At 42.6% G+C, this 17,128-nt stretch overlaps 1 protein-coding gene across 4 annotated transcripts in view; it reads right to left on the bottom strand.

Annotated features, from left to right (window-relative positions):
- The window catches only part of EDC3 (enhancer of mRNA decapping 3), a 49,661-nt gene that overhangs the window by 14,913 nt on the left and 17,620 nt on the right, over positions 1 to 17,128 (bottom strand). For all 4 annotated transcript variants that reach the window (XM_037502107.2, XM_037502102.2, XM_037502103.2 and 1 more), the window contains one exon: positions 5,864 to 6,199. In XM_037502107.2, the coding sequence (XP_037358004.1) occupies positions 5,864 to 6,199 (336 nt within the window). The remainder of the gene's footprint in view (positions 1 to 5,863; positions 6,200 to 17,128) is intronic.

Raw genomic sequence — 17,128 nt, 5'->3', positions numbered from 1 at the left:
ACTTGAGCACTTCCTGTGGTACTCCTGGTTCCAAAAAGCAGAGGAGGGTAGCTAGGTGTAGGGTAAGGAAAAATGTCAGGCTTTTCTGCCCTCCCGCCATCAGGATAGATGATGGATCCTTGCGGTCCTGAATGCATGCCTGATGGCGGGCACCTGGAGTAGGGTGTGGGCATAGGTAGCTGGGATTCACCTGGGCTGAGACTGGGCTTTAAGGGCGGCGTCACTGGGACGCCAGCAGAAGCCGAGAGAGAAGAGAAGCAGAAGCCGAGAGAAGGCTGGAGAGCCCAGAGTGAAGACCTGCTGGGGGCTGGGAGGCCTGCCAGCCTGCCGTGTACCTGGTAATCCCAATAAAAGCCTGCAAAACCACTGAGGACTCTGACTCCTCCTTTACCCGGTCTGCTGGGTCAGAAAACCTGCCCGCTGTCTGTTCCTGTCCCTACACTAGGGCTCAGAGGCAAACAAGAAATGCCAGCTGTGAAGACAACAGGCAGCCTGGAATGGTGAAAGCGAACTTGTTCTGAGAGCAAGCTACATTCCTGCTGAGGACTTAGCCAAGCAAGGAGGGAAGAGTGAAGAGGCAAGTCACAGAGCAACAGGAACAAACTAACTGCAGCATCTCCAGCTGCTCCCCATCAGAGCAGGAATCAGACCTGTTTTTCCCATGAGAACTGGGGATGGAGAAGTGGTGCTGGCTTCAGAGGGCATTCAGACCAGAAAATCACCTACGAGCTTTGACTTGATCCTTTCACAAGGGAGTAAACAGTAACTGTATTTCAGGTCACCCGCATGGAGTCACTGCTCCACAGTTCTCCATGGAGTGCAGAGATAAAGGAACATCCTTCAGGCAAAGAAGACAGGATGTGGAGATTCACTGCCTGCACCAACAGCTCCCGCTGACTCCCACCTGGATGCCTATATATTAGAGAACAGAAAAGAGCCACACGGCAGGAAACAAATTGTGGAATTTTAGAATTCTTCCAAAAGGAAGTGCTCTTGAATAAATGTACCCGAGAAGAATCTATGAGAAGCCAGGAATGAAGAATTCAAGAATTCAAGAATTCAAGACACTTTGAGGTCATCCCTGATGTAAGACTTACTGGAAACTTAACTCCAGGAAAAGGGACAACAGTGCCACCTCACAGAGACGCCATGGAAAGGCCCTGCAGCTAGCACAGGAAGTGCTCAGCATGGTGCCCAGGACAGAGTAAATATCCCCTGAGCACTCCATGCTATGACAATTATAATAATGTTGCTGTTCTGAATAGGCCCTTCTGCCACCTCTAAAATTTGTACACATTTCTGTTGCTTGTTTGCGCATCTTGGTTACCCTATACTTCAAAACCCCTGAGGTGATGGGCCATGACTTACCCGGAGTACAGCGCTTGGCACATGGTAGAAATACGTAAATGCTGGTGCTCTGAAATAACCTTAACCTATCTTTGCAACTCACATTTGAAATCAAATGCTGATTAACAATAATAAGCCAGGCACGATGCTAGCTACTTTTCCACATAATCTCATTTAATTAACAAGTATTAACCCACTTTACAAGCAAACAGGTTCAGTAGCCTACCTTTTGCTCCATAATTCGAAGCCCTCAATAACTAATAACTCCCTCACTTCTCCATCCCCCAGTGAGGTGACACTATTTGCTTTCTCTGGACTCAGCCACAAAACAGCACAAGCAAAAAAAAATCACAAAACCATGGATGGCGACATGGCCCACAGGAAACTCATCCCTCTAACTGCAACCCCACTCCCCCACCATTCTTCCTGCCCCACAGGTTCAACGCTTCTGAATTCTCTTGCCCAGCTACACTTTCCGACCTATCTTCACTCATCAGATACAATCAAATTCTCTTTTGTCACTTCTCCCGCATCTCTGTGTTCCTTTTCATTCAGAAGTTCAACTCCTGGTACATTAGTCACCAGCCTAACTGGTCTTTCTGCACTGGTCTCTCTACTCTGATTCTATACTGAAGCCTATCATGAGACCAGACTTCCCAAAGACTAAAAGTCCTCCTAAAGGATATTTTGAGTCATGTCATTTTCAAACTCCTTCACAAGGTCATCAGATAAGGACAGCAGTGGCACATAAGGCTCTCTGGGAGCTGGTCCAAAACCATTTACTTCTTGATGCTCCCACATACAAGCTCTATGCCTTGGCCCACAAAGCCAATGGCCAGTTGGCTCCCTACTCACACTATTGACCAGCATCTGGCCAGCCTACTCACAAATACCCTCTTCTTCCTCTCTGCCTGGTGCAATCCTACCCACGCTTCAAGGTTTTCAGACCAGACTTCTCCTGAATCTAAATACCCTGTGCACCCGTCCACACCCTTGCTGGACTCTGCGCATACATGGGACCTCCCATTTCTGAGTAAATTTTACGAACTTGAAGGCAAATACTACCTTAGAGTGACTACCTTAGAGTGTGGTTATATAATAACCACAGTATTTTGATGGTCATAAGTGGGCTTAAGTATTTCTTTTAGATTATTATGAATGCTAAACAAGGATTCTTCTTTGAGGCCTTACCACTCTCTTAGCCAGTGTTCTTTGGGGACCTCACCACTGAACCCAGAGTGCTCACACACATCTGGCATTTTATAACACAGGTGGCACGTGCACACAAGGGCGCGCGTGCATGCACACACACAGAATCTGTCTTCAGTATTTCAAACTACAAGTCTGGATCTGATCGATTCAGGGGGGACCACTGGATATCATTGTTTAGGTTCATGATGAGGAGTGTTTGACAATTTGTGACTGCTAGAGATAGCAGCACTGTCAAAAGACCCAAAAGGGCTTTCCAGAGAAAAAGGATTTGGGTTAAACAAAGAGCTAAATTTAGTTGCTTCCTGAATGTGTTTTCCCAATCAATCAACAGGCCTCTTACCCCCACCCCGCCACCCATCCAAACACACACACAGTTGGCAAAGAGTTCTGCCAAGAGGAATATGAGCAATTAGAGAATAATGGCTCAGAAACTGTTGACACCACTTAGCATGATGTCAATGCGTGGGACACCAGCAGCAAGCTGTTCAATTCCTAACCCCACCCCGTTACCAAATGGGTAGTAAACAAGCTCTTTTGCTACTTTGGGGATTAGTAGAAAATAAGGTATCTGGGGTTCTGGGACATGAATACCATGAGCCCACACTGGGGATTGATCCAAGTCACTCGCCACAACTGCTGATCTGGGTTGGTCCATTTCTTGTCTCTAAAGAGACAAGACTACGTCTATTTTGCCTTTCCTTGCCCTTCACTTCTTATGCTGTAAGTGTACAAAGCATATACTCTAAGTATCCTCTCTAACTTATGCACATTCAGAAAAGTAAAGGAAATATGACAGATAAGATCTGTAAGAGCCTTTACGTCTCTGGGCCTCAACACCCTCACCATAAAATGAGAACATTTTATTAGGTGATCAAGTAACCTAACGATACTATTTTATAGTTGTTTCCTCACATATTCCAGATAGTTTGCCTTATTCTGATCTTAACATTTGGATATTAGATCCAACTGGAAAAGTGTCCCTAGATCAATGCTATCTGAATACCACAAAGTAAAGACCTGCTTTGAGTCCTGTGTCTTAGGTAAAAATCACCGATAGGAGGAACTGCTCCCCCAGAGAACTACCTACTTGCTCGATTTCCATCTTAGATCCTGCTTAGCTAAAGGGATTCATTTTCACTCCCCAGCACTGAGAACAAAGAGAAAAAACAGAAAGGATAAGGCTGCAGGGCCTTCCCCTCGGTCACGTACCAGCACAGCACAACCGGTCGCTCGCTACCACGTGCAGCGCGCCTGGGTTCCAGGCCAAGGACAAACAACATGGTTTGCAGGACATTGTTGATGACAGTTCATATGGAGGAGGGAAATTATTATTTCTATCATTAAATTAAAGATCAGTTGGGGAGATGGAATATATAGTAGGAAAAAAATTCCACCTGTCTACTTGAGTAACATTTCCTCACTCTCTTTTATTTATTTTTTTTTAAAGATTTATTTATTTATTTATTTATTCATTCATTCATTCATTCATACAAACACTGGGTACAGGCAGAAGCGCAGGAGGGTGAGAGAATTCACCAGAGTCAGAGCAGGATGCAGAACAGGCAGAAGGACCGAAGTACACTGCTGAGGGGAGCAGCGGGCGGCAGGAGAGGTCTGCGCGCCATTGTAATGTAATGATGTTCAACCAAACCAATATTATCTGAGGGCCTGCTGTACAACAGAGCCTGCTGCTGTCTACAAAAAAACAGGCCATATCCATTTTTTCTACTACATGCAATTAAGTTCTCTTCATAATTCTCCTTATAACTACCAGTGTTCAAGATTTATAGTCCCTATATTAAAAATTTCAAACTAAATGAATATTATACTCAGTTAATATTCTCATATGCTCTGTTATGATCCCCCCCCCACCCTTAGCTCCTAAGAACATTCAAAAGCAATTGTCTTCAAATAGGATCTCAAGAAGCTGAATCACCCATGTGCCTGGGGGAGGGACAGGACAAGGATGACACGGAGCACCTCTTCCACATTTATCTGCCTCAAACACCTAATGCTGAAGAAGAGGTTATAATGCTTAAAGAAAAACAAACCTAAAAACCACCAAGTTTCCTGGGTAAAGGAAATCCATCCAATCTTCTGTTTACAGTTGTTTAGAACTGTGGGGGTACCCAAACCAGACAACATATCCCAATTCTTCCAGGTTTCCTTACAACCAGAAGGATAATGCTACTTAGGGTATTTTCTCTTAAATTCCCTCTTCCACCCTACCCCCTCCCCACCCCAATGTGAGCTTATTTTTATGGTTGGAATGGCTGTAGTTGCACCGCTCTTTGGGTTTTTATTTTTTCCAATTTAACAATATTCTATAAACTTTCCCCCTTATCATTAAAAATTCTTTGCAAATAATTCTAACGACTGCATAAAATCCACTAGGACGGATATACTGTAGTTTCTCCCTTGTCATCCACCCATTGATTCAGTCACTGAAAACAAAGTCACTGAGGTAACAGTGATTCAGTCAATGGCCTGCAGGAGTACCAAGGCATGATTTTGTTACGTGAGAATTATGACTAGTCAATCCTCATGACCAGGGCCAGTAAGAGATGAGGACAGTGTAATAAGCAAATGTAATTTATTTAAACCCTAATTTTAGCCAGTTGTCTCAACCACCCGTTTTTTTTAAAGATTCATTTTTATTTATTTATGCATACAAGAACTGGCGTGCAAGCCAGAGGTATGGGGAGTGAGAGGATTCACCAGAGACATAGTGGGGAGCAGAACAGGCAGACTGACTGAAATACACTGCTGGGGCGGGCAGCGGGCGAGACAGGAGAGGTCTGCTGCGCCATGTGGGTCGAACTCATGCCACAGTGGCTGGTGATAGCTTGACAGCGCTGAGATTTTAACCCCTCTACCACCAGGGAGACCGTAACCAGTTGTTTTTAACCCCAGCAAACAATTTGTAAAACAGAGTTAAACTCCCAATAAAATGTACAGGCAGTAATAGGGAAGTCTAAGTGAAAACAGATCTGATTATGTGAATCTAGGTAGCAGGCCTCCATGCCTTTAACTGCTAATCATAACATACCTAAGAGCAAACAGACCAAAACCTGCCAGACGCAGGCTATCAATGGACACGGAGAGAAAGCAGCCCTTCCACGGTGGCAGGCGGGATGCTATGATGACATGACAACGATCCCCATGAGAATACAACAACAGGTCAGCTGCCAAGTCACTTCAGTCCATGTCTACTGTAAGACTAGACTCAGAATCTGGGTCATTCTGTTTCAAACCCAACAGAAAGAACACTCTGCGGGCTGTGGGACCTGGTGCAGCAACTCACCTGTGCAGAACTCTTTGCTCATACTCTGGGGCACCGTGATCCGCCGGTAGACGATGGGTTCTGACTCCAGGATGTTCTCATCGTGGCGATACCGCGCAGGCCTTTCATTCGGGATGCCCCTGGAGCGGGCACCGCTTCTCCTCTCGTACGTATCAATCTCCTCAAACACAGCAGCCTTGTCAAAAAGAGCCAAGTTCCCTTCAAAATCAAAATCCGTGTCTGGGATCTCCTCAATATCATCCCCAAAGCACTCGTCATCTTTATTCTTCATCTGGCCATTCTTTAAGCCACTTTTCTTTGGAGTTGCCTGGTTTGGGTGTCTGCTACTAGATGACCCTGGAGGGAAAAATCAGAGACGAAAGTCAGTATGCCTGCAGAAAGTGCTCAGTGGGAGCGGCAAACACAGTTCACGAGTCCTTTATGAAGAGTGTTACAGCGATCAATGTGAAATGATAAAGGTAAGGTATTTCTAAATCATTAAGTAACACAAAATATCACAAATCTCATGGAAGACTGATAAAAAATTTCATACGTTACTCAAGGAACGTGGAATGAGCAGTACTCCTGGAAATCTTAACCAATTTTGTCCTTCCTTAGGAAATCAGTAATAACAGAGACTTTTCTTAACAACTGAGTATCAAAAAAGTGGAAGGACAATATAATAGTCTCTTCCCACAGATCAAAGTAATTCAATCCTGACCGTCTAGCAGTTATTCAAAAGAAAAAGACCCCAGAATAAAAAAAGGTCAAGTCTTTATAACCTGAGTTCACAAAAGATATTTTCCAAGTGCCTCTTAATTCTACGCTTACCAAGCAAGTAACATTCTGATCACTTATTTGATTCTCAGGCTAGATACCAGCCAAAGAGAATCTTTGGGTTTAGACAAATACCACTACAAGTTGGTATTTTGACTTATAAACTTGCTTTTAGCGATCTCCTGTCTCAGAATTTTATCACTTTTGGGTATGCAATTTCTAAACCATCAAATAATGACAGGCTCACATTGATCCTGTGGACACCACACTAAAACACAAATCGATAAACAGTCAGCCGCTCTACCTCTGAATCTCTAATGTGGCCACACATCCTATCAATACTAGCAGCCAGTCTTCCTGAAGCTATAGGCAGCCACTGCAGCATGAGTTTGATCCCTGGCCAGGGAGCTGACACACATGGCGCAGCAGACCTCTCCTGTCTCGCCCGCTGCTCCCCTCAGCAATGCATTTCAGTAGATCCACCTGTTCTGCTCCCCACACAGTCTCTGGTATATCCTCTCACCCCCCACACCTCTGACATACACCCCAGCTCTTGTATGCATAAATAAAATAAATCTTAAAAAGAAAAAACACAAATACTAGCAGCCAACGAAGAAGATCCCACAGAATTCTCCAAATCATCTATTCCCAAAGAATCCTTGAATTTATATTCAATACACTTATACTGATTCCCCATCTGACCATCCTGGAATGATGAACTAAGTGACCAGTAATTGCAATGTACTTTCCTTTGAGATACTGAGCTTCTTAGTTATTGAAAATACTCAAGTAGAGGTGAAAATGATCGCTAGCAAACTCTTTCATCCATATCATCCCAACCATACTGCTCAAATTCTTTTCACAGCAACCTCCTTCTACCCAATGGGCCATGCAGGAGCCAGGTAATTTAGGATCTAGTTGTCATTTTGTCAATGACATTTATACCTGTCACTCAATGTTTCAACATCCTGTATATAAAATACTCACTTGTGGTATCCCCAGCAGGCAATCTATAAATATCTGTTTAACGGTCCTCCCTGGTAGCACAGCGGTTGAGCGCTGGGTTGCGAAGCTGCCCGCAGCCTCTGCAGCGCCGGTTCGATCCCTGGCTGCTCTCCGGCCACTGGAAGAGGGTCCCACATGGCGCACAGACCTCTCCTGCCGCCCGCTGCTCCCCTCAGCAGTGTACTTTGGTCCTTCTGCCTGTTCTGCTCCCCGCTCTGGCTCTGGTGAATTCCCTCACCCTCCCGCGCTTCTGACTGTACTCAGTGCTTGTATAAATAAATAAATAAATCTTAAAAAAAAAAATCTGTTTAACACATTAGCAAATTAATTGACATCAGAAAGATGAATTGCAGTAATTATTCTGCAAGATGTATACTATAAAAAAAAATCTCATGTTCAAGTCTTCCTAATGCCAAATATTGGCATGGAAAAGGGCTGTACTGGCAGCAAAGATGAAATTTAGGCCTCTGAAAAAAAATAGCAAGGTTGACCAAAAGAGCTTGCTAATATACCATAAACAGCCTGGATTATGGGGGCCTCCCTACTGGCGCAGGGGTTAAGACGCAGCACTATGAAGTTACCTGAAGCCACTGCAGCACGAGTTTGATCTTCAGCCAGGGAGGTGACCCACATGGTGCAGCAGACCTCTCCTGACTCGCCCGCTGCTCCCCTCAGCAGTGTATTTCTGTTGACCTTCCTATTCTGTTCCCCACTCTGTCTCTGGTGAATCCTTTCCCCACCCCCCACTTTTGGCCGTACCCCAGTTCTTGTATGTATAAAAGAAATAAATCTCGGGCCTCCCCGGTGGCGCAGCGGTTGCGCGCTGGGTTGCGAAGCTGCCCGCAGCCTCTGCAGCGCCGGTTCGATCCCCGGCTGCTCCCCGGCCACGGGAGGAGGGTCCCACATGGTGCGCAGACCTCTCCTGCCGCCCGCTGCTCCCCTCAGCAGTGTACTTCGGTCCTTCTGCCTGCTCTGCTCCCCGCTCTGGCTCTGGTGAGTTCTCTCACCCTCCCACGCTTCTGACTGTACCCAGTGCTTGTATAAATAAATAATATAAATCTTTTAAAAAAAAAAAAAAAAGAACCATTGCTCTTAATAAAGTCTTTATAACAAAAAAAAAAAAGAAATCTCAAAAAAAAAAAAAACAAACAGCCCGGATTATGAATTGTTAAGAAGCTCAGCAAAGGCTGGATTAAGTTCAAGTTCTAATAATTTGGTGAAAACATACCCTATACCAGTTAGGTGCTAGAGTATAGTATATAAGCAAGACATTGTGCTCCAAGAGGGAAGAGAGATATGTAAGCAAATAACTAAAATACAATGAGTTAAGAATAATAACAGAAGTTTATATAAAATCCTATAGAAATATGGATGAGAAAGTAGAGCGAGATTGAGAATGGGAGAGCAGGCATAAAAACACGAGGTCAGGTAATACCATTAACAACACATGTAGGTAGGGTAGGGGGCGAACTAGAGAAAAAGTTCAATTTGCAGGATTATTCATGTACTGCCTCAGTATTAAATCAAACCTTCCTATTAGGAAACAGGTCTCTAGCCCTATGGTTGCCTCTGGGGGGTATGTGCACCCCCCAGGAGGATACAGCGTGCTTTACTGGGACATAGGGAAAAAACAATGAATAATCTATTTACTTTACCTTTTAACTAAAAATGGTAAGAAATTAAATTTCATAAATTTAACATATGAATGGAAAGTAGGATTTTCATGAGGCGTCATGCCAGCTAACTACTGCCAATATTTAGGCTATCTGAGAAAGAGCAAGGTTCCATAGTAAGCATGTCCATGCAAATTGATATTTTAAAATTGTGGTAAAATAAACATAACACAAATTTACCATTTTTAAATGCACAGTGGCATTAAATATAGCCACAATGTTGTGCAACTATGTCAATTTTTAATCATAGCATACAAAAACAACTAAGTGGTTCAAAAAGATTCTTGTAAAAAAACTAAATTAAGACTAAGATAAGACTAATGATACATTCACAAGTGAACATGAGAACAGCAGAGCTAACATTTCCACTACTCCTCTTAAAGGCCATCTTTAGACAGAAAGAAGCTTTTAAAATTAATCAGATCTGGGGCCTCCCGGTGGCGCAGCGGTTGAGCGCTGGGTTGCGAAGCTGCCCGCAGCCTCTGCAGCGCCGGTTCGATCCCTGGCTGCTCCCCGGCCACCGGAGGAGGGTCCTGCATGGCGCGCAGACCTCTCCTGCCGCCCGCTGCTCCCCTCAGCAGTGTACTTCGGTCCTTCTGCCTGCTCTGCTCCCCGCTCTGGTTCTGGTGAATTCTCTTACCCTCCTGCGCTTCTGACTGTACCCAGTGCTTGTATAAATAAATAAATAAATAAATCTTTAAAAAAAAAAAATTAATCATCTAAGAAAATGGCTTCCCAAATTTAAAAAATATCATTTTTTTCCACACATGAATCCATATGGAATATCAATGATTCATTTCACCCAAAATGTATAAGCATAATTCTGTAAACTTCAGCCTTGGGCCCAAATCCAGTCCAGTGGCTGTTTCTGTAAATAAAGTTGCACTGGAACACAATCATACTTGTTTACATAGGCCAAAGCTGGTTTTGGGCTCCAAAGACAAAGTTAAATATTTTGAGACAGAGACCTTTCAGTCTACAAAGCCTAAATTTAAAGATTAACTGAATGTGGAGCAGGTTCTTTGGATCTGTTTCATTCAAGTTGTTAAATATGTCACTTACTAAGCTACTGTCTTTCAATTCCACCCTCACCCTTTATGATATGGGGCTGGAACTCTACAAACTACATTTTTCCTTCCTTAGCTGGCTTCCTGTTAGGTCCCCATGCCAGCAGTGAGTGTCTGAAGAGACTGGAAGGAAGAAGGAAGTGGGAGGAAGAAGGGACTTGCGCCTTGTTTATTTGCCCTGGCAGTTGGTTCCAGTCTCCAGCTGTTCTTTTTGGCCTGAAGAGCCAACTCCACTGCACTCCCTAGAAGTTCGCTAAGCCCCTCTTCTGAACTCTTAAGGTTCTGATAACCTACCCACTTCCCTTCGTTTCCCCTTCCTTGATATCTCTTCCTGATCTTTTTTGGTCTTCCAATGCCTATAAAACCAATTCCTTACGTTAAAATTTCTCTAAAACTACTTTTCCTTAGTGGTATACCAAGATTTAAAAAATTAATGACTCCAGGGCCTCCCTGGTGGCACAAGGGGTTAAGACACAACCTATGAAGCTATCTGCAGCCACTGCAGCACGAGTTTGATCCCCAGCCAGGGAGCTACCCACATGGAGCAGCAGACCTCTCCTGTCTCGCCCGCGGCTCCCCTCAGCAGCGTATTTCAGTGGATCTGCCTGTTCTGCTCCCCACTCTGTCTCTGGTGGATCCTCTCACCCACCCCCCCCCATACCTCTGGCTTGTACCAAGTTCTTGTATGCATAAATAAATAAATCTTTTTAAAAAAGTAATGACTCCAAATTAATCACTCTTTTCCAACCAAATATTAATTTTTAATAGGCAAAAAACACTTTGAACCATTAATATTACTATAAAAGTAATTATTACAAAACCCATTTTTGTTCACACAAATACTTTCCTCTCAGGAGCTAATTCCAAAGTATCATGGTGGTACTCAAGCCAGTAACTGATTTAAGCATGGGCATGTAAAGCAATAATTAGCCCAGAAGACATCATGGCACAGGGTTAGGAGGAGGAAGATCTTGCAGCAGTGTCCCCCCCCCTTTTTTATTTTTATATTCCCCATACAATTGCAACCCCCTTATTTTGGCCCCAATCCCTCCTTTCTCAGCCCCACCCCCCATAGTGTATCTCTGGTTTATAGTCGTTTGTTGATTTTGATTTTTTTCTTTCTTATAGTTATTCTTTTCCCTGGTCCCTTATTTAGGTTTTCTAGATTCCTGTTCAAAGTGAGCCCATCCAGTATTTTTCTTTTTCTTTCTGGCTTATTTCGCTGAGCATGATCCCTTCCAGCTCCATCAATGTTGCTTGCAGCAGTGTTTTAATAGAGGTTTCCTTATGCCTGATAATTCTTTGTTCTCAATCAGGGACAATTCTGGCCCCCTCTCTCCAACAACTGACAATGCCTGGGGTGGGCTACTGACATCTAGTACACAAGAGTTCAAGGATACTACTAATTCTACAATGCACACGACAATCTCCCACAACAAAAAATTAAGTGGCTCAAAATATTAAAAATACTGACTGACATTAAGAAACTCTGATGATGCACTGGGAGAGATGGTGTCTTTTCTCCTTCTGAAGAATATTCTGGATGAAACACATGGAACTGATGGAGTCAGCCAGTATCAATGTGAGGATGAAGCCAACACACAAATAACAAGGTTGAAGTAGTGATTATTTCCTGGTTGGAAATGTCCAACCTCTGGACCGACTATGACATAATTTATTTAAGACACTGAAAAGGATTTTCTATTACTCATAGAGTATTTACCATCAACATTTTCACAAAGATTACTTCATTAATTCTTACAATACTCTAAGGTATTATAAGGTATTAGTAGAGAAGCATGAAAACACTTTATGATGGTTATTTGGTCTACAGTCATTTACTAGCCAAGAATAAAACACCGTAAAGATCCCTATACCATTTGCAATTCTGCAGAATCCATGGGTCTGGCACAGGCTGAGCCTATGGGACACACATTATCTCAGTTGTCTGTAAAACACCTAAATAAAATCATCATTCTACAAACGAGGAAACTAAAGGGAACTCCAACTTTGATAACTAATGCCTGAGCTAGAATGTGAACTTTGATCTGTGATATTCCAAATACCACGCTATCTTCACATATAAAAAGATGAAAACAGGAGAAGGGAAATCATTTAACTCTGAGAAGCCCAAACAAGTGCAAAGAATCTGTAAAAGAATCATGTCTAGGAAATGAACATAGGAGGCAAAAACAAAAAACCTGTTTGTATTCCTTTTTAAAAAATAACTTTGTTAATAAATGTTCACAGTAGATGATGTGTAAAATATATAAAAAAATGACAAATATTTTCCTAATAGTCAAAACTGCACCAATCTTATTACATCCATACACTGCTTTCTTGCATATGAACCTCTTCCTGTTTCAGAAGATTTCTTCAAATGTCTTTATCTACTTATAGCTGCATTAATTACAAATTACATCGTATCTGCTGTATCCTGTAACTATTGATGAACTTTTAAGCTGTTTCTCATATCTGTTGTTATAGACTCAGCCTAAACATACCATCTTTGACTACTTGTGCTGAAAAACCACTCCCATCTGACCACCTGCAGTAACAAAGGTGTCATTTACCTAGCACCTACCCTATGCTACCTACTTTGTTCTGTACTTATCTGTGTTCTTATGCTAATTCCCCAAGGAGCTTGTAAGCCAACAGAGAGCAGAACCATGTTGTTAGTACCTGTCACATAATTTTATGCTTAGTCCACCAAAAGTACACAAATCTCTGTTGAGTTAGTAAGAACAACAACAACAACAAAAAAAAAAAACAACAACAACAACCAAACAGCAAACATTAAGTCTAAAGAGGTTATGAAAGAAAAGGCAACTTGAGTAACCATGAGAAAGAAGGGAGTCATCAAAAATTAAGCCAAGTGTGTTGCGTGACTGAAAAAGACAGGAAGATAAAGCTGTCAACAATAATATGAGGTAAGATGAGGCAAGAACTTCAGAAGAAAAGAGTTCAGTCATGTCCAATATGAACTGACAATGAACTATCCCGGACCTAGCACAACGACATATGAAGACAAGCAATTAATCAATGGGCAAGAATACAGGGTAAAAGCAGCAAAATGGAAAACCACTTTTGGCTTGGCCATGGGACTCTACAAACATAACCTGCAACCAAAGCCAGAGCTGTATCTTTAGAAGGTATTGGGCATTTCCTCGGGCTGAATACAGGATCTCCCTGTATTCTTCATTTGACAAATATATAGTAAGGCTAGTTATCTTCCAAATTCTGTCAGGAAAGCAGAGTGAAAAAAATTTCCAAGAGGAAATACCAACATCACAGGTCAGCAAGAAAAAGATAAGAGACTATAAAGTAAAAGAAGGGCAGGCTACCATGTTCCGTTGTCTCGTATGCTCCCCTTTCCTCATTCTACAAATGAGGAAACTAAAGGGAACTCCAACTTTGATAACTAATGCCTGAGCTAGAATGTGAACTTTGATCTGTGATATTCCAAATACCATGCTATCTTCACATATAAAAAGATGAAAAACAGGAGAAGGGAAATCATGTAACTCTGAGAAGCCCAAACAAGTGCAAAGAATCTGTAAAAGAATTATGGGGCATACTGGGTGAAGTATTGGGGCATCCTGGGTGAGTAAGTTTTCTCAATCATTAGCTTACTCAGCCGAAAGGGGCTCACTTTGTAATAAACTGGCCTTTGGCCACTGGAAGAGAAAAGCATTTCCCTTGGAAAAGATAAACAGTGCTTCCCAGATTTCTTTAACTTTCAATTATAAGGGCCAAGTATGTGTTAAGACTGGAGGCTGGCTGCCTTCCTGTGCCACTTTGCTGCCAGCCTTTGGCACAAGGTCCTTTGGCCAGAATAACATAACAAATCCATTGTTGTGAAACCCTCAGTGCCACTTATTTATTGGTTTTTGTCACACACATATTGTAAAGTAGAACGCTGTCCAGTATTTAAGCACACGAAAGGGCACCTGAAGGTCAAACTGCAAATGTTTTAGTGCCAGACTCAATGGACTTTGTGAGAAGGTGCTTAAGGGTATCTGAGATCTTTTCAGTTAGAGGGCCTGGTAAACAGTCAACTTCTTAGATTCCAGCAGCAGCACTAGGGTTTATGTTTGTTGGAATATACATGAAGCCCATCCAGGGAGGTTAAGAAGTCAGTGTTGAACTGTGAACACTTGGCAAAAATAACTTGTAACCTCAGATGGTGTGATCACTCCTATGCCAACAGACCATACACAGATCTGTATCTGTAGAGGGAAACTGTATCCGTGAGGAAAACCTCAAGTGGTCTCCCTCTGCTCCCTGGGCCTAATGTTCCATTCACGCAATTGGCAAATATTCAGAGTGGTCAGTTCAATGACCAAGGTCATAGAAATATTTTTTATAACTTTTCCAACCACCGCCCACAACCTAAAAAAAACAGATTATAACCTGTTTGTGCTAAATCTCTCATCAATGTTAGATTAGGTAACTAGAAACCTCAAATGCCTCAACAATTAATTTCTAACCTTGAGAGAACACTTAAAAAGCAGGAATTGAAGCTATTATATCCTAATAGCTTTGTCAATCTTAGAGTCTCAATACCAATGTACCCATACCAGAGAAAATTCTACTTATAGATCCCTGATGAGAAAAACATGGATAACCTGCACTATAAATATGGTAGGAAGAAAACAATCTATTGTCTGGGAACTCCTTAAATCCTGCTACATAAGTGCTTAAGAAGTTAACTATCCAGCCGTTTCTCTGCATCGTAAAGGGCTCACTATACAGATAAAAAAGGCAACTCTACCTTCTATCAGAAACCAATTCTGAGCCACATCTCAGCATCAGATTCCCAGGCCACCCAGGTCTCATTTTCCACACTAATCTGGATTCAAAAGAAGTTCTCTGAAAGAGAGTTAATAGTTTACTGCCTATGATCTCTTTATATATACATGGAGTTAAAAATCTAGGTAAAGGAAATGGATTAAACAGCAAAAAGCAGAGTAAGCTTCAACCAGGGCTTATTTTTAAAAGTGATTCATTCTAACCCCTGCACCATTTTGTATCCAAAATGGTGTCAAAGAACAAACACATGACTTACTTTGAAGTTAACTGCCCTCTTTAAACAGAGTTGCCATAATTGTTAGTGATGAAAAAAATAAAAATTTATTATCTTTACCATAATATCCAGCAATTGCATTGCTGGGAATTTACCCAACTGATCTTAAAAACTTATGTCCACATAAAACCTGCACACAAATGTTTCTAGCAGTTTTACGCACAATCACCAAAAGTGGGAAGCAACCAAGATACCCTTCAATAGGTAAATGAATAAACCAGCTTTGATACATCCTTACTAATGGAATATTATTCAGAAAAATGAACTATCAAGCAACAAAAAGAATGGGCAAATCTTAAATGACACTGCTAAGCAAAAGAAGTCGGTCTGGGGCCTCCCTGGTGGCACAAGGGGTTAAGACGCAACCTATGAAGCTGTCCTCAGCCTCTGCAGCACGAGTTGGATCCCAGGCTGGACAGGGAGCTACCCACATGGCGCAGTAGACCTCTCTTGACTTGCCCACTGCTCCTCTCAGCAGTGTATTTCAGTCAATATGCCTGTTCTGCTCCCCACTCTGTTTGGTGAATCCTCTCACCCCCTGCACCTCTGGCCTGCACCCCAGCTCTTGTATGCATAAATCAATCTTTTAAAAAAATAAATAAATAAAAGAAGTTGGTCTGAAATCTGTGTGATTTTAATTATATAATATTCTGGAAAATGCAAATGGACTGTGGTAGAGGTCATGGAGGGGGAGAGGCAGAGGGGATTAAACATAGGTTCTGTATAACACTGTGGTGAGGGATACAAAATGCTGGATTTTTTTTAAATGGTAGAACTTTAGACCAGCATGAGCCTTAATGCATGCAAATTTTTTTAAAAATCACTGAGCAGATTGGAGGATGAAATGCAGAGTATAACAAAACAATCTGTGACAAATGTATGAAGAGAGTGAGTGAAGCGGGTGAGGGGAGGTGTTACTGATTCTGACGCTGCTCGACTCATACAGGAATTGAATAATTTAAGTCAATGAATGACAGATGGTAGGAGACAGGCTTCTCACTGTTCGATGAGAGATTGCAATAGGAAAAAGGGGAGGGGGCTCCCTGGTGGTGCAGGGGTTAAAGTCTCCGCACTATCAAGCTATCACCAGCCACTGTGGCAAGAGTTTGATCCCCACCAGGGCGCTAAGCCACATGGCGCAGCAGACCTCTCCTGTCTCGCCGCTGCTCCCCTCAGCAGTGTATTTCATTCAATCTGCCTGTTCTGTTCCCCGCTCTGTCTCTGGTGGATCCTCTCCCCACCTACATACACCTCTGACCTATACCCCCAGTTCTTGTATGCATAACTAAATAAAAATAAATCTTAAAAATAAAAGAGAGCGAGAAGGGAGATAGAATGATCCATGGGACAATGGATAAGAGCTGGAGACATGAGTATGAATTAGTTTCATATAGTTACACAAAGAAATGTTTACAGATGTGTTCACATACATTGATTTGTTTTTTTTTTTTTTTTTAGAGGCATGTTTTATTTATTTGTTTGTTTATACATGCACTGGGTACAGTCAGAAGCACGGGAGGGTGAGAGAATTCACCAGAGCCAGAGCGGGGAGCAGAGCAGGCAGAAGGACCGAAGTACACTGCTGAGGGGAGCAGCGGGCGGCAGGAGAGGTCTGCGCGCCATGTGGGACCCTCCTCTGGTGGCCGGGGAGCAGCCGGGGATCGAACCAGCGCCACAG

This window comes from Talpa occidentalis, unplaced genomic scaffold, assembly GCF_014898055.3.
Source record: "Talpa occidentalis isolate TD23 unplaced genomic scaffold, MPIMG_talOcc4v2.1 talOcc4.11, whole genome shotgun sequence".
Classification (NCBI taxonomy): domain Eukaryota; kingdom Metazoa; phylum Chordata; class Mammalia; order Eulipotyphla; family Talpidae; genus Talpa; species Talpa occidentalis.
This window is presented reverse-complemented; position numbering and strand designations above follow the sequence as displayed.